This window comes from Fundulus heteroclitus, unplaced genomic scaffold (genome assembly GCF_011125445.2).
Source record: "Fundulus heteroclitus isolate FHET01 unplaced genomic scaffold, MU-UCD_Fhet_4.1 scaffold_180, whole genome shotgun sequence".
NCBI classification, from domain to species: Eukaryota; Metazoa; Chordata; class Actinopteri; order Cyprinodontiformes; family Fundulidae; genus Fundulus; species Fundulus heteroclitus.
Genome location: NW_023396592.1, coordinates 228,833 through 251,044, shown reverse-complemented (window position 1 = coordinate 251,044; position 22,212 = coordinate 228,833). Strand labels below are relative to the sequence as shown.

The following is a 22,212-nucleotide window of genomic DNA, read 5'->3' as shown; positions in this document are numbered from 1 at the left end:
CATGTAAAATATTTCAACACCTAATTTCCTAGTAGTTGATAGTGTTAGTACATCCACTCACTGTAGAATTACCTGTGAAACGTTTTCACACAGCCAGAAAACTGCTTGTTGTTGCAATCAAATCCTATGGGATTCTGTGAGTGTAGGGAGTAGCAAGATGGCGGCCAGTGACTTCAGTTTTTCGGCAAAATCAGCACTCCAGTGTTTTATATAGCTCAGTGGTCTATGGTCACTACCCGATCTGTACCGGTAGCACGATCCGTTCCATCAGCTCATTTGCGCGTGCGCGAACAGAATAACTTCTGGTAAGTAAATATTTCGTTTTTCTCACTTTTTATTCTTTTGTGTTTTTTCGAGGCGGGGGTTTCTTTTTGTATATCTTTGTATTTGTGTAAATATTGCATATTCTAAAAATTAAACAACAGAATTACATAAAAAAATACATTTTTTATTTGTTTATTTATATAGCAAAAATGTTTCCCAGTCGTGGTAAGGGAAATAAAAATATATAAACCATTTCTTAAAGTACATAAAAACCACCAGGTATAAACACATATAGACGTGTAGGTGTATAGAAACATATTTGATTTAGAATATTCTTCAGGTTTTTTTTAATCATTTATTTGATTTGCACATGTATGTATTTTGTGCTTAATAAGGTATGCCTTGGCTTTATGTTTGTTCTTTGTTCTATTCCCTGTTCGGTTTTTGTAAAAAATAAACAATGCTGCTGCTACAGTGACGAAGTCTTCTCTAGTTTATGATGTGTACACCAGAGGGCGCTAAAATCTCAATCGATACTTTTAATTTCTAATGAAACAAATGTTTAGTATAACATTATATGTATAACAAAATTCACCGTATAATTAAGGATGAAAATATTTTTTTCCAGTCCTGTTTGAACAAATAATAAAACTAATAGAGAGTACTTGTCTTTGTTGTTGTGCACTGTCATGCACATCTAGCTTATGAAACAAGCTCTGAGACGGGGGGCGGAGGGGGTATGGGGGAGAGAAACGAAAAAGTAACGCAATTGTAACGTTTCTGGCACTGGAGCTGATCTAATCTTTACTCAGCACACCTGTTTACTCTCCACCCCGTCTGCAATTAGCCTTCAGTGTTTTCACCTGTTATCATCTCTATTTATACTCCGTTCTGATCAGTCTCCAGTGCCAGAACATCACTCCTCTCCCGTCAACTCTCAAGCCTGGGGTAAGAGCATTGCAGCCTCAGTTTAATTTATCTGTCTGTTGCCCTACATTATCTGTCCTGTTTTTTGAGTCTGTCCCAGCTTTTTGCCTTTGTGTCAGCCTGGAGGACCCATCATCTGTGCAATAAATCCTTTAAGCATCAGCTCCGTGTTCGGCTAATATTGAGTTCAATCTAAATCATCACAGCAATAGTTACTTCTACTGCTAACTAGTTACTATTATAGTGGAGTAACTCAGTTAATAACTCAGCTACTTTTTGGGAGAAGTAACTAGTAACTATAACTAATTACTTTTTCAAAGTAACGTGCCCAACACTGCCAATGAGCTACCACTGGGGACCATCCAGGAGCATTCTGGGACAAAGGGTATTGCTCAGGAACCCAGAGTGGCTATCTGTGGGATTCAAACCAAGGAAGCACCCTTTCCAGGAAAAGAGAGCCCTGCTCTAACTACTAGTTCACTATTGCTTTATTTATTCTACATTTAGAATTGAATAATCCCCCAACTGAATTATTGTGTAACTACCCTCTTAGTCACAGGCAGGAGCCTCAACAATCAAACCACTGAGAATGATCTATGAACGAGCTTCAAAGACCCTAGATCAGGGGTCTTCAACTCCAAATTTAAGATGTATCCAACACAACTGAATCAAATGGCTGAATTAGCTCCTCTGTATGCAGTTATAGTCCTGCTAATGACTTGATTATTTGACTCAGGTGTGTTGAAGCAGATGTATATAAAAGTTGCAGGACACTAGACCTCGATGACTGCCTTGATCAGAAAACCTGTTTAAATCTACCACAGTCAGCTTCTGCAAAAGTTAAATGTACCAGGTTTGAACTGTCTGTTATTTAAAATTATTGTATTAATGATTGCATAAACGAGTTTGGTGTTGGCAGTCCTATTGCCAGAGGTTAAGTCATGCCCTGGGTTATCAGTGGATCAGTTCCTGGTCTTGGTCTTCTCGGCTGGGGGTGATGGTGTGGCTGGGTTACAGGTGTTTGGTCCCTTGCATCTCACTTTGTGTCCTTAGAGCTGCCACTACTGCGCCTCACTGGTGACTTACTTCTGTGTGGGGCATATAGTTGTCTCAGGGTAAAGATTTGTGTCTGGCAGAATGGGGGTGCTGCAGCCTTCCAGGCCCAGGTTTTCCTGTCATTTGTTTATGTTGTTCTTGGGTTGTTGAGTGCCGAGGATGCCAGACGTTCTGCCATTCAAACCACATTTACAAATGTATGGACCAGTGGTGAAAGGTCATACAAAAAGTCCCCATAACAATACTGTGGTCTTCCTACTTTCATGTTGGCTTGAATCTGGATCTAATAAAGTTATTCATGTAATCAGGATATTGTTTTGAGGTATCATTTTCTTAGGGCAAATCTGCCTTGGCACATGTAGGCAACCATCTGTTCCATAGGCCTAAAATGCAGAGACCAGTCAACATAAAACTTGTTGACCACCCCAAGTCCTGAACCCAAGCTGGGCTCTGACTTTTTTTGTTTAAAAACACATTTAAGATCACATCAGAAATGTCTCTAGTCAGTCTTGTGAGCACAGCTAATTTACTATGTCTGTGTTTCTTTGGGTATGTCTGTGAGTTTTAACACATGTTTCTGTAAAGGCCCCTGAAGACAATTAACTTTGCAGTAACAGCAGCATCACAGAACTGTGTAGCCTCACCTGGTTGAGCAGATAAGGCAAAGGGCAAACCCAGCTGATTGGACAGTGTAGCATCTTTTAGCTGAAGATGTTGGATCATCATTTTGCAGGAGTCGTTTCCTTTTTTCCTCACAGCATCTATGGTGGAACGGGCCTTGTCTGCTCTGGTTTGGTTGTTTTCAAGTATCTCCTCTTTCTCCAAATTATTAAAGACACCACCAGCTTCAAGGGAGTCAAGGAGCTGTTTCAGGACTTCCTCAGAAACCCTCTCCACAAACCCTACACGAACTCCGAGAAGTGTTTTCTCTGCAGGCAAACAAAAGACATAAACATGATTTATTCAAACTAAGAAACATGTAATCAAGACCAATTAGACATGTAGTACACAGGGATCCTCACAGAGTCTGTTTATTGTGCCTCCTTAGGTCTTAAAAATCCGTTCTTGTTCTATTACTGCTTAATAGTGAGGACCATCTGATTCTGTCTTCATGTGACCAGTTGGATTCTCCCATTAAATCCATAGGATTCTTTTCTGTGGCGCTCTACAGATCAAGAAGAATCCTACCTAATCTGTAAAAACAGTCTACTGTTGAATAAAAAGATCCTTTGCAGAGTTACAGCAGCATATTTCTGTCACTAATAAAAGGGGAATAAAAGTAATCCTAGAATTCTCTTTAATACAGTTGATCCATCCATGCCCTTAGCTCTCAGCAGTAATGACTTTATGGGATTCTTCATGAATAAAATTGATCCAGACAATGAGGGTTCTGGGTAGGTTGCTTGGGAGGGCGCTGGCACCAACTACCTTTGGAGGGGTGGTGGATGGTACTGGACACCCCCTTTGGCACTCCCAGTTTTAAATACTAGAGAATAACAGGGAACATCATGACATTTGAGCAGGCGGAAGCAGGCTCTGGGTCTTCCAGTAAATTGAGAACAGCTTGGCTGAAAGATGATATTTTGATTTTTTTATTGGACTGTCTCAGGAGGGGAAACCCATCCTGTTATATCAGATACTATGGGGACAGAAGAAGGATCTGATCAGAATCAGAATCAAGTTTAATTGCCAAGTAGGTTTGCACTTACAAGGAATTTAACTTGGTGTTGATGGTGCAGACAAAAAAAAAATACAATAAAATAAAATTGAATAAAATGTATATATATACAGAAGCTATATACACTCAATAAACTGTGCGTTAATGTAACACAGAAGCTTGTAGGTCCTGAATGGGGGAGAGAGGCAGTGTCAAAGGTCACAGGCGGCTCTTGGCCTTGTTCATAAGACTGGTAGCAGATGGGAAAAAGCTGTTCTTGTGGCGTGAGGTTTTGGTCCTGATGGATCACAGCCTCCTGCCAGAGGGAAGTGACTGAAATAGTCTGCGACAGGGGTGGAGGGATCAGCCACAATCTTCCCTGCGCGCCTCAGAGTCCTGGAGGCATACAGGTCCTGGAGAGATGGAAGATTGCAGCCAATCACCTTCTCTGCAGACCTGATGACATGCTGCAGTCTGCTCTTGTCCTTGGCGGTGGCACCAGCGTACCAGATGGTGATGGAGGAGGTGAGTGTAACCCAGGTTAAAATCCCTTGTTTTGGCTCCAGTTGTCACACCAGCAGAAAGACATTGGCCATGTTGGAGTAGTGAGACTCCTCAGCAAAGTCCCAGTGCGTGTTCCGGCCGGCCGCACACTTATCATCGAGGGCTCTGCTAAAGTCACCTCTCCCAGCTTCAGCCAATCTGTCCTCGTCCAGCATCCTGCGTCCATCCTGCCTGGTGGTATTTGTGTTAGCAACTGTCTTCTCACTCTTTCGGCTCTTGCACCTTACAAAGTCCCAGTGGTTGTAACAAATGAGTCGAAGCAGGACCACTACATTCCACCACTGAGTGTCATCGCCGAGCTCGGTACATACCACTGTGTTCTTTCACAGCATCAGGTGAAAAGTCATTCATCAAAACTTGCACTTACCTCTCTCAACTTTGACTTTGGTGACTCTCCCATACCATCGGAGTGGAAAGAGAGAATCATAAGGAGATTAAGTGACATGTCAGAAGTTTTCTCACATCATGACCTTGACTTTGGATGCACGGTAAAGCATCACATCACGCTCCATGATGAAACTCCGTTCAAACACCGTGCTAGACCAATCCATCCCAACGACCTTGACGTTGGGATGGATTGGTCATCTGAGTGAGCTTCTGGAGGCTGGTGTCATCCGTGAGTCCACATCACCCTTCTCTTCTCCTATTGTCGTGGTACGGAAGAAGAATGGGGATGTCCGATTGTCCATTGACTATAGGAAGCTTAATCTCCAGACCATCAAAGACGCTTATGCTCTTCCAAATTTAGAAGAATCCTTTACAGCACTCACCGGTTCAAAATGGTTTTCAGTCCTGGACTTGAAGTCAGGCTATTACCAGATTGAAATGCACGGAACAGATAAGCCCAAGACTGCTTTTGTGACACCCCTGGGGTTCTGGGAATTCAACAGGATGCCCCAGGGGGTCACTAATGCTCCCAGTACATTCCAGCGGTTGATGGAGCGATGCATGGGTGACCTCCATCTTCGTGAAGTATTGGTGTTTTTGGATGATTTAATAATATTCTCCAATACCCTTGAAGAACATGAGAGGAGACTGATGCGAGTGCTGAATCGTTTGAAAGAATATGGATTAAAACTGTCATCAGAAAAGTGCAAGTTTTTCCAAACTTCGGTTCGCTACTTGGGTCATATTGTGTCAGAGAAAGGAGTAGAAACAGATCCCGAAAAGATAAACACCATCAAATCCTGGCCAATCCCCACCAACTTAAAGGAACTACGCTCTTTTCTGGGATTTGCGGGTTATTACAGCCGTTTCATCAAAGACTATTCCACCATTGCCAAACTTCTGAACGACCTCACGCGTGGGTACGTACCTGCACGAAGGTCTAGAACCAAGCCATCCAACGCTCAACATCAAAGTCCAAATCAGCCTTTTGGAGAACGTTGGAGTTCCAGTTGCCGAGTTGCTTTCACTACACTGATTGAGAAACTAACTACAGCACCAGTCCTTGGGTTTGCAGATCCATCCAAACCATACATACTTCATACCGACGCTAGTACGACAGGACTAGGAGCTGCACTCTATCAGGAACAGGAAGGAAAGCTGAGAGTGATTGCTTATGCAAGCAGAGGCTTGTCGCAGAGTGAAAGCCGCTACCCAGCCCACAAACTGGAATTTTTGGCATTAAAATGGAGTGTTACCGACAAGTTCCAGGATTACCTGTATGGAGCCACATTTACCGTTGTGACAGATAGCAATCCCTTGACCCCCATACTCACCTCTGCCAAGTTGGATGCTACTGGTCACCGCTGGTTAGCTGCACTCTCTACATACTCTTTTAAGCTTCTATACCGGGCTGGAAAACAAAATATAGACGCAGACGCACTCTCCCGACGTCCTCACCAGTGTCTTGATGAATCACCTAAAGATCATGAGCTCATACAACAGTTCCTGGAAAATCATCTTGCCGATTCAAACCTGATCTCTCCAGAAATTGTTGATGCCATCTGTCAAGGTTGTCGCATCCGAGCTGCTCAGCCGGAGGGCATTACGCTGGTTGAGTCCCTCTCACTCACAGCAAAGGCAGTCCCTGACAGCTACATCACTGAAGAGGATCAGTTATCTCCAACCCTATCTAATCTCAAAATCAAGGAGGAACAGAGGGCTGACGCAACCATCCGAGAACTGGTTCATCAGATGGAGACAGGAGAAAAGATCCCTCCTATGGCAAGAACAGAACTGCCTGAATTACCTCTCTTGTTGAGGGAGTGGACAAGATTGGAGCTGATTGATGGAGTCCTATATAGGAAACGTCAAGAAAATGAAGAGATAACTTACCAACTTGTTCTTCCAGAGTGTCTTCGTCCAGATGTGCTAAAGAGTCTCCATGATGAAATGGGCCACATGGGGATTGAACGCACTTTAGACCTTGTTCGCACAAGATTTTTCTGGCCCAAGATGGCTAAGGACGTTGAGCACAAGATTAAAACGTGTGGTCGTTGAGTGCGCCGGAAAGCTCTTCCTGAACGAGCTGCTCCATTGCTCAACATCAAAACATCTCGTCCTCTTGAATTAATCTGCATGGATTTCCTGAGTCTTGAACCAGACACAAGCAACACCCGTGATATCCTTGTTTTGACCGATCATTTCACAAAGTTCGCTGTGGCCATTCCAACGGCAAACCAAAAAGCAAGGACTGTAGCCAAATGTTTATGGGACAACTTCATTGTTTGTTATGGAATTCCGGAACGGTTGCATTCCGATCAAGGTCAAGATTTTGAGTCAAAACTGATCAAAGAGTTGTGTGAAGTTGCTGGTATTCAAAAGTGTCGGACGACGCCATACCACCCAAGAGGAAATCCGGTGGAGAGATTTAATCGCACGTTGCTGGGAATGCTGGGTACGTTGGAAGACAAACAAAAATCAAAATGGAAAGTCTTTGTGAAGCCTCTAGTACATGCATATAACTGCACAAAAAACGAAGTAACTGGTTTCACTCCTTATGAACTAATGTTTGGCAGAACACCACGTCTTCCTGTAGATCTGGCATTTGGACTACCTCTGCGGGAACCACAATACCACAAGCTCTCAGATAAGTGGGAACGGGACATCTATGTTGTGGTCAGAAGGGCTGGTGAACTCCCAGTTTACACTGTAAAGCCTGAGAATAGAGATGGACCACTGCGTACATTACATAGAGACCTCCTCCTGCCATGTAGTTTTCTACCAGCAGCTGAGAATGTTCCATCGCCAGAGCATGCCCATGCTGTCAAGCCAAGAATCCGTCAGCAAAACCAAAAATCAGACAACTTGATCGACTCACCTCCTAGTGATGATCAAATTGAAGATATGGAGCCACTTACCTTTGGTCCATCCGTATCTCGATTCACTGTGGAAAGATACTGCAGAGAACCGAATGCCGTTCTTCCCAGTGATGTTGCTGACTGTAGTTCTTCTATACCACCTACTGTTCGTCCTCCAGCTCCTGTTGAGTCGTCTCTGTTGGAACCCAGCAGTGAGCAGTCTGAGTTCTGTGAAGAAGAGGAAGCTGTGGAAGAGGACAATGTTGTAGAACACTCAACTGAGACCTTACCTGAACCTGAAGAGACATTTACCGAAGTCCAGTTAAATGAAGATCCTCCTGAAGAATCCAGTCCATTGCCTGCTGTTCCTGTTGAGCCTTCAGTTAACAATGACGTAGGTGACTTGACTTTTAGACGTTCAACACGGCAGAGAGCACCGCCAGAGCGATTACAATACTCAACTTTAGGTAATCCTCTAATCTCGGTAGTTCAGTCTTTGCTCCATAGCCTGTCCAATGCTTTAAATATTTCATCTGCGTCTGACACAGTTTCGCCGGTTCATGTCATCTAGTGCTCTAACATGCAACGGGACGTGCATGGGTTTAAAGGGGGGAGGGTGTAACCCAGGTTAAAATCCCTTGGTCGTTTTTTTTCCAGTACCTGAACACACCACAAGACACACCCCTGTAGTCTAACCAATCATGAAGTTCAGGCACATTTTATAAGCTGAGGTGAGTTTCCCCAATCAGTAGTGAGGGGGAAGCCACCGGAGCAGCTGCACTTGGTATGTCTCTATACACAATACCTTTTATTCACTGATTTTTTTCCATCTTAAATGCTTGTTGATTCTAGTATGAGACTGTATTTGTAGTGTCTACTGCCGTGGTGTTAGAAACCATCTGGTTCCACGGTGTGTCGAATATCTGCGGGAATTGGTGAGTCTGTTGTTGTTCACTAGATAGCATGGCTATCTATTGTGCTGAAATGCTCTGTTTGCTCAATGCTAATAGCATTAGCATTTTCAATATAATTCTATAGGGCTGTGATGGCTGGTAGCATTAGCGATGCTAGTAGCATTTGTGCTCCATTTGCTCCTATTGAGTTTTAATTGTTTTACTTAATGAAAATGCAAACTTAACGTTTTGTTTAGTATTTAAGTTGTTGTTTATACATTGAATGACAAGAATATCAATTGTATTGAATGGAATGTTGTAGATATTCCTAATGTGTACACAGACTATAGACTATAATACTAGCTAGTAGATAAATTAAGAGAATAGTGGTTATGGGTCCTGGTTATTTAATACAGACCAGGTGAGCCCAGCTGTGGGTCAATTGATGGCGAGCTACTACCTGGAACAGAACCTGCCCCTATACATCCTCATCCTGTGGGTCTGGTAGGAGGCTGCTGCAGCTTTGCTCAACCCCTCCATTTTCCTTTACACATCTGTCCAATTACTAAGACTTGGATAATGGACTGATTGCATCTCTCAAATCATTCTCTCTATTTAGATGCAATGTTTTGAGTACTCCTGATTATGTTTTATTTTGTTAAATTCTGTGAACTACGGTGTCTATGGAACTGAATTATCTGACGTGCACTGTGAAAACTAACTTGTCTGCAGATTGTAAATATTTTGTATATTGTTTGTTTGTTGTTTGTTTTTTTTTGTTTCACATAATATATGGTACCAACACCAAATATAAGCGTCTGCCTTTGTGTCATTATTTACTCTTTCAACACCTCCTTAAACCGAACCATTTATCTTCTGATACCCCACGTATATGTTACATGAGGATGGACTCAATGATGGAGGAGTAGAAGTGCACCATCATTGTCCTTGGCAGGTTGAATTTCTTTAGCTGCCGTAGGAAGTACATCCTCTGCTGGGCTTTCTTGGTGAGGGAGTTGATGTTCAGCTCCCACTTTAGGTCCTGGGAGATGATAGTTCCCAGGAAGCGGAAAGACTCCACAGTGTCGATGGTGGAGTCACAGAGGGTGATGGGGGTAGCTGGGGCTGAGTTCTTCCTGAAGTCCACAACCATCTCCACTGTTTTTACAGCGGTGAGCTCCAGGTTGTTCTCCCTGCACCAGGTCACCAGATGGTCAGCCTCCCACCTGTAGGCGGACTCCTCGCCATCAGAGATGAGTCCCATGAGAGTGGTGTCATCAGGAACTTCAGGAGCTTGACAGACTGATGACTGGAGGTGCAGCTGTTGGTGTTGTTAAGATATCCACTGGGTCAGTGGAGTGACCAGCTTGACGTAGGAACTGCCTGGCACACTTAAATAGCACCAACACAAAGATTGGCACATATCTATCAGATAACACCCCGGAGGTGACACATTTTCTCTACTGATGTCACAGTTTGGATGTGTACAGCCCTTGCATGGGTGTGTACCTAGATCCCTATATAATGTTTGTGTGATGAGCAATCGGGCTTCTTGCCGATCAAGAGCCAATCAGCGCTGATGTGTCTGTCACTCTTTCCCTGTCTTTAGTAGGTAAAATATAACTAAAAACATACTTGTCTGTTTTATGCGTCCTACATTCAAGGTAACATTTAAGTGGGGGTCGCCTGACGGGTAAAAAGAGCTGGGTCCACTCAGGGTGTTTCACCGCCAGCAGGGTCGGTATACATTAACAGTGTACAGGGAGAAGAGCAGAGGAGAAAGAACACAGCCCTGGGGGGAACCAGTGCTGATGGGCTGTGAGTCAGAGTCATGTTTTCCCAGCTTTACGTGCTGCTTCCTGTCAGACAGGAAGTCTGTGATCCACCTGCAGGTGGAGTCGGGCACATTCAGCTGGGAGAGCTTCTCCTGAAGCAGAGCTGAGATGATTGTATTGAAGGCAGAGCTGAAATCCACAAACAGGATCCTGGCGTAGGTTCGTGCAGAGTCCAGGTGCTGGAGGATGTGGTGAAGGGCCAGGTTGACGCCATCGTCTGCAGACCTGTTGGCTCTGTAGGCAAACTGTAGGGGGTCCAGGAGGGGATCAGTGATTTCTTTAAGGTGTGAAAGCACAAGGCGCTCAAAGGACTTCATGACCACAGAGGTCAGAGTGACGGGTCTAAAGTCATTAAGTCCTGTGGTCCTTGGGTTCTTGGGAACAAGGATGATGATGGAGGATTTGAAGCAGGCTGGTACGTGACATGTCGCCAGTGAGGTGTTAAAAATGTCTGTGAACACTGGAAAAAGCTGATCAGCACAGTGCTTCAGGGTGGATGGAGAGACAGAGTCTGGTCCAGCAGCTTTCCGGGAGTTCTGTGTTCTGAAGAGTTTGTTAACATCTCTCTCATGAATGGAAGGAGCTGTCACTGAGGAGGAGGTGGAGATGATATGTTGGGTGGTGTTGTGGGGGGTGAATGCAGGACTGTCCCTTTGTCTGTCGAAACGACAGTAGAAGTTGTTAAGGTCGTTTGCTAACTGTCGGTCGTTTATGGAGTGGGGGGCTTTAGGCAGCTTCTCAGAGTACAGCTGTTTAGCTTCTTTCAAAGCCTTAACAGAAACATTTTTACAAGCCAAACTTGTAAAAACTTAGAAATGACATGGGACTGATTTGGCCCTTTAGACGTAAACAGCAGATAGAAATATTCCATGTTTCTACAAATATATCTGCTGTAATCTGGAATCTATTGTCAGAGGAAATAAAGGTTGCTGTCTCTCAGACTTTCCGTCCCTCTTTCTGTAAAGCAGCAGTGCAGCAGGTTGTTTGCTCCACCTTTTTGTTTCCATCAAAACGAGCTGCAGCTTTAAGGAGATGTTCAGTTTTAATGCATTTAGCACAAAGGGCTGAAAACAGAACCACTTCAAAGCAAACCCAATACGTTGTTGGGTTGAACACAGACGTTACATTTACAGCAGCTGGAAATCCAGAGATTCAGGGGAAAATTCGATCCCAGAAAGACTTTAAACACTTAGATTCCCAAATGCCAACTAAAGACGAGGAATTAGTCCAACAAAGACGATAGAAGGAAGTTCTGATTGGAGATGTTCAGTCTCACCTGGAGCACAGCTGCTCTGATTGGCTGCCAGCAGTCCAGGTCCTGGTCTGGGTCTTTTCCCACACTGGGGGCAGGAGGAAGGTTCTGATGGAGCATACTGGACCCAGTATGACGTGATGCACTGTCTGCAGAACCAATGTCCACAGCTGGTAGGGACCGGGTCCATCAGGACCTTCTGACACAAAGCACAGCAGGACCTCTGCTCCTCCACACCAACGCTGCTCCTCTTCCTCCCTCTGTGGAGACATTTATTCATCACTGAAACAGTTCACTACCAACAGGGTGGAGCTCCTCCTGAAGCTGGAGATGTTCATGGAGGTCCACCACAAAGAGTGGACCAGAAGCTGGGTCAGAACAGAACCTCAGCTTTGCTCTCTCTTCATGGAAGCACGATGAGTGAACTCAGACGTTTTCTGAGTTCTTCATCACTTAAAGTCTAACTCTTGGACTGAAAAAAAATCCTGAAAACCGTTGAATAACTTCCAGAACAAGGTAAACTTTCAATATCCATGTATCAAAAGTGTTCAAATTAAGTTTAAATATGAAATATTGCGCATTTTTACACCGATTATAGCATTTCGCGTTTGAGTGCTGCCTCCGTTTACAATCGGCCATTTCCGAAAGATCGCCGAACTAAGTCCACAATAAAACGCCTTCTAGGTACGTAGTTAGTGGCTGTAGTGTCGCTTATAGACCAGTTCACTACTATTGTTTTCATCCGGGTTTTTTGCGCATGCGCGCCAGACTGGAAGGCAGAAGGCCAACACATAGCGGACGTATTTTTCTTCTTTGGATAATGTATCACAAGATTGTTTCAAGAGTAAGTTGATGGTTGATGGTATCAGATTGCCAGATTTATACAGCAAAAGCCTGAAGGGATGGAGCGAGTCTGTGAAATGCTGGCCAAGGGTTCCGTACGGCGACATATACAGCTGCCTTATAAACACGCCAGGCAGTACACACGAGAGAGCATGAAAGCATGAAACGACTGGACGGCTACAATCACCCCTGGACAGAATGTTTCTAATTTTGCCGATATTCCAGAGGTGAAAAAAGGAAACTCTGGAAACCTGTTTAATATGGGATGTCTTGGTCAAAAACAACACCAAGATTTTTTACGTTATTACCAGAGGCCAAGTTAATGCCATCGAGATTAAATGATTGATTAAGAAGTTTATTTTTTGAGGACTCTGGTCCAAAGATTACAACTTCTGTCTTGTCAGGATTTAAGTGCAGGAAATTTAAGGTCATCCAGCTTTTGATGTCATCAAGACATGCCTGCAGTCGAAGTAACTGATTGGATTCATCAGGATTTAAGGATAAATATAGCTGAGTGTCATCAGCATAACAGTGGAAATTAATCCCATGCTGTCTGATAATTTTGCCAATCGGAAGCATATATATATAGTAAATAGAATTGGTCCAAGGACTGAACCCTGTGGTACTCCACAGGTGACCCTAGAGTTTGAGGAAGATTTATTATTAACATGAACAAATTGGAATCTGTCTGACAGATAAGATTTAAACCAGCCTAATGCTTTCCCCTTAATCCCTACAGTATGCTCAAGTCTTTGTAGGAGAATATTGTGATCAACTGTGTCAAATGCAGCACTGAGATCTAACAGGACAAGTATAGATACAAGTCCATTATCTGAGGCCATGAGAATATCATTAGTGACCTTCACCAGAGCCGTTTCAGTGCTATGATGAGCTCTGAAGCCTGACTGAAACTCCTCAAGTAGGTCATTACTTTGTAAATGTTCACATAGTTGATTAGCAACTACTGTCTCAAGAATTTTAGATAAGAAAAGAAGATTAGATGTAGGTCTGTAATTTACTAACTCATCTTGATCAAGAGATGGTTTCTTAAGTAAAGGTTTAATAACAGCTACTTTAAAAGCCTGTGGTACATATCCATTTAAAAAAGATAGATTAATCATGTCTAAAATAGGACCACTGATCAAAGGGAATACCTCCTTCAACAAATTGGTTGGGATTGTGTCCAACATGCAGGTAGAAGGTTTAGATGAAGCTAAAATTTTAGATAGCTCAGAAAGCTCTATTGCCTCTAAACAGTTCAAACACTGTGCAGGTTCTAAAGATTCCTCCAGCACTGCCTCACTTACTGAAGACGAGGTAACCATGTTTGGGAGGATGCCAATTATTTTATTTTTAATGGAATCAATTTTATTTATGAAGAATCCCATAAAATCATTACTGCTAAGGGGAAACTCTGCTCTTTGTCCAGGTGTCTTCTGTGAATTGCTAACCTGACTGTCTGCTCCGGAAAAGCTCTGCTCTGTGCCCTGGTGTCTCCTGAGAACTGCTAACCTGTCAAGCTGCTCTGGTGAAGCTCTGCTCTGTGTCCTGGTGTCTCCTGAGAACTGCTAACCAGTCAAGCTGCTCCGGTGAAGCTCTGCTCATTGTCCTGGTGTCTCCGGATAACTGCTAACCTTACTAGCCGCCCAGAAGAAGTTCTGCTCAGAGTTCTGGTGTTGCTATGAAGCCTGCTAGCCGAGCAGCACTTAGTAAGTGTGGACTCTCTCTCTCCGGGCCGTCAGCTCCTGCCATCACCTACATCCCTGACCTTCTGCAGCCCTGAACCTCCGCTCTTCATCATCCGCCATCCAGCACACTTCCTTTAAATAAAAACTCTTAAACTTTAGTCCCGTGTGCGCTTCCTGAGTTCTTCGGTAAACAAATCCTGACACTGTTGGTGTGTAGAGCGCCATTTTCTCTCCAATTTCCTAACATTGTGCTTCAAGGAACACAGCTCTGAATTAAACCAAGGAGCCAGCTTCCTGTGAATTATCACCTTCTTTTTCAAGGGAGCTACATTGTCTAATGCAGTACGCAATGACGAAGACATACTGTTTACAAAGACGTCTATTTGTGAATGGGAACAAACAACATTGCTGCCATCTGCAGGGTATTTCTGCAATACTAATATTAAAAGGGGGACAGATTCTTTAAATTTTGATGCAGCATTGTCCGATAAGGTTTACATGTTTAAGCTTGTGCACATGTTGCTATGACAACAAGTGCAGGATGTCTTTCGAAGAACCAAACGATCCAAGATCATGCCAAATCGTCAACAATCAAATCCAGCTAACTGAGTTAGCGACGTACGAAGAACGGACTCCTATTTTTCACCTGCCAGTCATTCAGTTCACATCTTAGTAAACATCCTGTCTGTTTGCCTGTCACTCCCCTTCACCTGTCACCATCCAATCAGCTTCAGTTTATTTCCCTCCTGATCAGCTCCACCCCTTCTGGTGATTAGTTTCACTCTGTTCACCTGCTCACTCCTCTACTTATACCTGCCTCTGCCAGATCATTGTCTTTCCTTGCAAATTGGTGATTTTAATCCAGCTTTCTCTTTCCTCTGTTTACCTGTTCTTGCTATTCTGTAGTGATGGTGAGATGAAGCCTCATGAGGCATTGAACTACTTGAGCCAACTGGTTCGAGAAAGTGTTCATTTCTTGAAGCTTCATGTGCACACGACACCACCTACTGGCCAGGTGTATAATCACAGCCAGCTGTATCTTAACACGTGTGATGCATTGATTTTTTTGTGTATTATGGCTCTTGGGAATGACTTCACAAAAGGTGTAGGACGAAATCATTTGTCTACATAAATTATGTATACACATATGTGTATAATAAAATATTGTTTAAATGTATTCTCTGTGTGTAATTATTCCCAAAATAGTAGTGTCATGTAATATGGCATGGTGTGTAATAATCAGACCTCTCAACTATTATCAAACGTTAAGAGTGAGATTATGCTAATTTTGGAGGTGGGGGGGGGGGGGGGGGTTATGGTCAACAATTTCCCCTCAGCAGCAACACTGAAGCACACAGAGGTTCACGCTGCGTATTTATGCACGATCCAGCTGCTGATGTCTCCCTCCTTTCAGCTCAATGCGCTTCTAGACTGTTACAGTTTATAACATTCTCATCATCTTTCACAGCGACAGGTTTCTCATCTCAGTCGCCACGCTGACCAGACAAATCTCTATTGCTCTCGTCAGTGCACTCTGGGCGGTGAGGTGGACGGATTTTACCCCCGTTGGTGCGCTGCGGGGAAAATGCATAACTAAATACTGTAAAGGGCTCCTATAAAGGGAACTGACAGGTCTAAGATGAAGCCCCTGATGTTACAAGTTCTTTAAAATGACCCTTAAAAGTGCGCACCTGAATTAAAGCACGAGGCAGCAGCCCACCGAAGCGCCACTGATTCTATGTTGTTAAAAACAAAAGAGCATGAAGCACAGCTAGTAACTCTCCTATTGACTTTAACTGGCACACATTGCTACCGATGTGAGGACATTAAACGTAGTGATTCACGTTTTGAATGGTGAACGGTGATAAAAGCACCTGCTCCGAGTGAAAGGGGGGGGGGGGGGAAGAGGAGCAAGCACTGAGGCACAGAAATACGGTGCATGTAGTTACAAAATGCAGAATTAATAAAAACGAAACTTATAAACAGACCAAGTGACGTTTTAAACTGCATCTGGTTAGCAGAACTGTTTTATTATCCAGTGTGCAGCCATGACTGGTTCTGAATGAACCGGTCATCTGAAATCTGAGCCGCTTCCCGAAGCAGTCACGTGGTACAGCCGGGCAGCGAGGCTTCGGCCGTCATCGTTTTCGGCTCCTCCCCTAAATGAAGCAAGCCTCGATATGCGCATTACGGAAACGCCCCCTCCATTACTCGACACACGCCTCGAAGCCTCGGTACATCACGTAACATCCCTACTATTCTGGTTTACCTGTTTTTTTTTTACTATTTTTGATTTTTGGACACAGTCCTCCTGTTTTTGGCTTGATGCCCATTTTGTTTCCACCTGATTGTTTTCTGTTAAATAAATCCCTTTAAAATATCATTGTTTTTGTCCGTCCTGATTACTGGGTCCACCTGTCCCCGTTTCATGACACAACCACATTTAAAAAAACTTGTCCCCCCCCCAACATACAATTCAATTGTTACCTTTACCATCATTTAGAAATTAAATAAACTGGTCACCACCTTCTGAGTTGGTAATCAGTTTCTTTGAAAACCACGACTTGAATTCCCCTCACAGTAAACTATCTTCAGTAAAGTCCCCATAAACTCTGGTGTGTTTGCTTAATGGTTCACTCTGATTGGAGAATATGAATTACATAGAAAGATAAACTGTTTTCTGATCTGAGTGTTTTTTAGCAAAGCAGCAAAGCTGACCAGCCCTGGCAGTGTACTTTGGTATCCACTGGGACTTTAACACGGCCTCATCAGTGCCCAACAGACCATATTATAGCCTAAAGCCTCAGAAAAATGAAATTTACTGTCATAGCCCCTCTAACACCCATCTGTCACTTGGCAGAGCTGCTGCTGGATCTCACCACTGTCTGGGTCTGTTATTCATCACAGAACCTGGCTGGACAGATTTGGTTCCAGTACTCGACTGTGATACCTCAAAGCTATGTTAGCCATATCTTTTAATACTGCTATGTCAAAGCGCTGACTTCTTGAATGTGATGCCAATCAGTCTTAACAACTGTAAATTGATTTAAGCATTGCCATTACCCATTTAATCAGTTTTTGACTTGTTTTATTTTCATTTACTTCCTTTGTATGTTATTTTGCGTAGTGAGTAGTGTTTACTAGTGTTTTAATAAGTAGAATAATTTCTGTAACAGGGAATTATTAGAATAATAAATAACTTGTGACATTGTGGTTGTTTGTGTTTATTTTGGTCCAGAAGTTGAATGGTTTCTAAGTCCAAAAAGAAGTACCTCCTTTTTGAGTTAATAACTGAATAAACTGAGACATTTTTATTGGTTTGTCGTAAAAAAAGAACGGATTAAAACTCCAATTGCAATTATAATCTGAGTTATCAACGTTTGCTGGATAAGTCTAACCATTTAAACTGGTCAGATCACACTTTTCCAGCATGTATAAGTTCATAATTGCTAATTAATAAACAAATTCTTAGTGTTAATCACTACAGGCTCATAGCCCTTGGATCACAAGCATTCAAATTAAATTTGGTATATCTACCATTTGAGTTTGAAGGATCTACTATTAAATTATAATAGCAAATTATGATTAATAATAATAATCATATTCAAACATGTTTGTGGGCATAACAACCATTATTGATTCTCAAGTCTTTATTTAAACACTACTGGTTCCCTGACTGACATCCTTCAGAATTATTTAGCTTTAAGTAAAAAGAAAAATAAAGTTACTTTGGATTCAGACGCTGAAGATCAACCAGTTAATGTTCTAGATATTATATCTCTGTGGAGTCATATAGATCAGTTAGAAACTGGGTTCTTACTCTGAGGGTCCAGGTTCTTCACTGAAGTCTGGATGGTATTCTTTGAACCGGTCACTTCTCATAGACGGACAGCTGGATCCTGGAGGTTCTGCTCTGTTCTCCATCTCCTGGACTTCAGTCAGCCTGAGAGAGAAACCAGAACCAGTCAGTTCCCAGTGGTTCAGGTCCAGTCAGTGTTCTGTAGAGCAGAAAGCTGGTTCCCATCATGTGTGTAGAGGACCAGAGGAACCTGAGTTCAGCAGGTACCATCTGGGTCTGGATTGTCCTCTCCTTCACTACTTCATGCACCTCCTGATGTCTGCTGGCTGATCTCCTCAGAACCATCTGGAGAAGTTCTGTTCATCTACAAAGATGAACAAAGATGCTGCAGCTTCACTGCAACTCATCTCCATCATCTTATTTCAAAGTCAGTATATCTAATTATCTTATTTTAGGGATCAAAATACTCATTCCATTGGCAGATAATCTGATTTAGCTGCTCAAATCAAGGACAAACAAACTCATTTCCAGAAAGTTTTACTTCCTTTTAGTTCTCTTTTGCAGCTTGTAACTCTTCTCTTGGACCATCCTGCAGGTCATTCTCCAGAAGAACAGCAGAGATGGATTTATCTAAATGAAGATTTTACCATGATGACCTCAATCAGAACCAAGATGTTCCTCTGAAAAAGATTTTATTTAGAAGGAACATCTTGGTGTTTCAGCTCCTTTATGACCAAAGTTATATTCAGGTGACCTGAAGGTTTTATCTATTTATTTCTTTGGCTGTAGATTCCAAACTGTGCAGAGAGTGTCCTTCTGCCGTTTTGTCCAAGACTTCTTCAACTTTCAGTATCTGACAGTTATTCAGTATTAATTGTGTTTCTGACTGAGCAATTACTGTTTACAGGGCATAGCAACAAACTTCAGGCAAGTCCTGTTTGCAGAATAAACGGCAATGAGAGGGTTAAAAGTGACGCTGTTACAAACTAGTCTGCATGAACTGCTGAACAACATTTCTGGCTCCTTTTCATTCCATAGAAACTTTGATATTTGTCAATTAGGGCAGCGATTTAAAAGTATTAATAAACTATATGAAGCCTAGACGGAAACCCAACTGAAGAAACTGAATTACTTACATTCATCCAATCAGAGGCTCATCCGCCTCCGACGTAAGCCAATCAACTTTGACCCAGACCTCCACAAAGCCCAATCAGCATCCAGAGTTCATCTTAAAGGTCTTCAAATCACGTCTCAGCCTGCTACCCAGCCAAAGCTCAAGCAGTGGTTGCCCAATGTCTGATTAGGACTCAGATGACCCTGATTCAACCCACCTCCATCCCTTCTCCACCATGGTAGCAGCTCCATATGGCTTTCCCATGGTGCTCCTTCAACCTCGTCCCTATCAGAGTGTATTTCCTCCTGGACTCTGACTGCATTCCCTGTCACATCTCAATGGGTCCGGCAGGAGACCGCCATGTTGAGCCTGGTTCTGCCAGAGGTTTCTTCCCAAAGGGGAGTTTTTCCTCTCCACTGTCGCTTCATGCTTGCTCATCATGGACAGGTTCATGCAAACCTGTGTTTATCCAAGCTGGACATCTATCTTTCTGGGTCCCTGAGTGAAGCACTAGTATCAGCTCTCCCAGTCTACTGGATCTCACCAATACAGCTCAAGCAGATCGTCTCACCAACCAGCGTCTATGGACTGAACCAACTTGGTCTATCTCCACTCCACCACCAGTTTCAGGCCTGGGGGGAAACATCCATGTTCTCATACACCTGCTTATGCATATTAAAGGAAAATTCAATGCTAATGTTTCTTGCTGAGGTCTGAGCGCCAAAGTCTTAAAATATTGTAGCAATGACATTCTTCTAATTGTCTCTTTCTTTCTGTGTGAGTTTTTCAGATTGAATTAAAATAGAATTTATGTGAACAAAGACAACAGGCGATAATAAAACAACTGAACACATCTGGATCAAACATGGTGCAGCCGTAGAGAAAACCAGGAAACCAGGAAATACAAGGAAACGCCTCTGAAGGAGCAACTGGATCCACAAGCAGGAGAAAAAGGAGAGAAAAACTACAAATGGCCATATTTTAAAGGACTCTGATTGGTGGCCTGCTGTGATGTCATCAGAGGCTGGTTGTGAAAGAACTAAATACCAACCATGACATGTTGTTCTGCAGGAGACAAATTGTCTCTAGAGAGATTTTACAGAAAGGTGCGGCTGCTGCTGCAAAGGATCAGAGATCAACTGAGAACAAAGTTTGATTATCCAGTTTTTCCAGTTTTCAGCCAATGACTCTGCTTCTGTCTGGAAAGGCAGATAACAAATTACAAGCCTAAAGCCCCCCACTCCATGAACGACCGACAGTCAGCAAACGACCTGAACAACTTCTGCTATCGTTTCGACAGACAAAGAAGAAGACCAAGAAAGCACAGCAGAAGATGTACTTCCTGCGGCAGGTGAAGACTGCAGCGTGTGATCAGGTCTGCAGAGAAGGTGATTGGCTGCAATCTTCCATCTCTCCAGGACCTGTACGCCTCCAGGACTCTGAGGCGTGCAGGAAGATTTTGGCTGATCCCTCGCACCCCAGTCACAGACTATTTCAGACACTTCCCTCTGGCAGGAGGCTGCGATCCATCAGGACCAGAACCTCACGCCACAAGAACAGTTTTTACCGAACTTATCAACAAGGCCAAGAGTGACCGTGACCTTTGACACTGCCTCTCTCCCCCATTCAGGACCTACAAGCTTCTGTGTTACATTAACGCACAGTTTACTGAGTGTATATAGCTTCTATATATACTGTATGTCTACTTTATTTTATTTTTATTATTTTATTTTTTGTCTGCACCATCAATACCAAGTCAAATTCCTTGTGAGTGCAATAAACTTGATTCTGATTCTGATTTTCAGCTTTTATTCAGCAGCTAAATCACAATCTGCAGACTTCAGAGTTTTCAAAGCAGTTTTCCTGATTCATCTCAATTATTCATCTAGAACAGGATGTGAGTCTCTGACATCAGCATTAGCTAAGATCATGAGGAAGAAGCAGCAGAGAACCGGTACCGGTTCTACTGAACAACTGGAGCTGCTACATGTGGAGAATGGAAAGTTCCATTTAGTAAAAAATCTTTTGGTAAAAAAAAAATAAAATCTGTCAAAGGAACCAACCTGTGGGATGGTCTTCCCACAAATATGAGTCTGACTAGACTTTTCACTCAAAAAGCAAACGATGCTAAAGGCGCTTTTACATCATCTCCCATTTCCTCACATTCAGTTTTTGTCTTTAGAAAAGAGACAAAGGAAGGAAACTGAGCGTTTGTTGGTGCTGATAAGGAGGAAATCAGAGCCTGACCAGCACCACGGTTACATAAAAGCAGCAGCTTGGTTCTGAAGGAGAACCAGACTGAGTTCTGTTACTGGTTCTGTTCACAGTCCACAGAGAGAAAACCAGAACAAGTTCACACTCACCCTGATCCAGAGTCTTCTCTCTGTTCTGTTCTGCTGCTAAATGGAGTCAGAACCTGTTTCTCCTGATCTGATACCTGACTGTAACTGACTCACCTGAGGCTCCGCCCCCTGTCAAGGTGAGTTTACCTGAGTTTAAACATCTTTCCTTTCAGTTCTTCTCTTTGTTCTGTTCTGCTGCTAAATGGAGTCAGAACCTGTTTCTCCTGATCTGATACCTGACTGTAACTGACTCACCTGAGGCTCCGCCCCCTGTCAATGTGTGTTTACCTGAGTTTAAACATCTTTCCTTTCAGTTCTTCTCTTTGTTCTGTTCTGCTGCTAAATGGAATCAGAACCTGTTCCTCCTGATCTGATACCTGACTGTAACTGACTCACCTGAGGCTCCGCCCCCTGTCAAGGTGAGTTTACCTGAGTTTAAACACCTTTCCTTTCAGTTCTTCTCTTTGTTCTGCTCTGCTGCTAAATGGAATCAGAACCAGTTCCTCCTGATCTGATACCTGACTGTAACTGACTCACCTGAGGCTCCGCCCCCTGTCAATGTGTGTTTACCTGAGTTTAAACACCTTTCCTTTCAGTTCTTCTCTCTGTTCTGTTCTGCTGCTAAATGGAATCAGAACCTGTTCCTCCTGATCTGATACCTGACTGTAACTGACTCACCTGAGGCTCCGCCCCCTGTCAAGGTGAGTTTACCTGAGTTTAAACACCTTTCCTT

General features: G+C 43.1%; 1 protein-coding gene and 1 long non-coding RNA gene across 3 annotated transcripts in view; both read right to left on the bottom strand.

The window, feature by feature from the left end:
* The window catches only part of LOC118558939 (protein NLRC3-like), a 33,489-nt gene extending 30,347 nt beyond the window's left edge, over window positions 1–3,142 (bottom strand). The window contains exon 1 of the mRNA XM_036129531.1: window positions 2,892–3,142. Coding sequence (XP_035985424.1) covers window positions 2,892–2,973 — 82 coding nt within the window. The 5' untranslated portion in view covers window positions 2,974–3,142. The remainder of the gene's footprint in view (window positions 1–2,891) is intronic.
* Window positions 3,143–11,871: 8,729 nt separating this feature from the next.
* Window positions 11,872–21,946, bottom strand: LOC118558938. 2 transcript variants are annotated; one of them, XR_004928554.1, is made up of 3 exons: window positions 18,274–18,376; window positions 18,045–18,167; window positions 11,872–11,953 (listed from the first exon to the last, which is right to left on the bottom strand). It is a non-coding gene; the product is annotated as an uncharacterized LOC118558938 (long non-coding RNA). The 2 variants fall into 2 exon arrangements; XR_004928553.1 differs by lacking the exons at window positions 11,872–11,953; window positions 18,274–18,376 and adding exons at window positions 21,501–21,553; window positions 21,836–21,946 and having other exon boundaries at window positions 18,151–18,167.
* Between the last annotated feature and the right edge of the window lie 266 nt (window positions 21,947–22,212).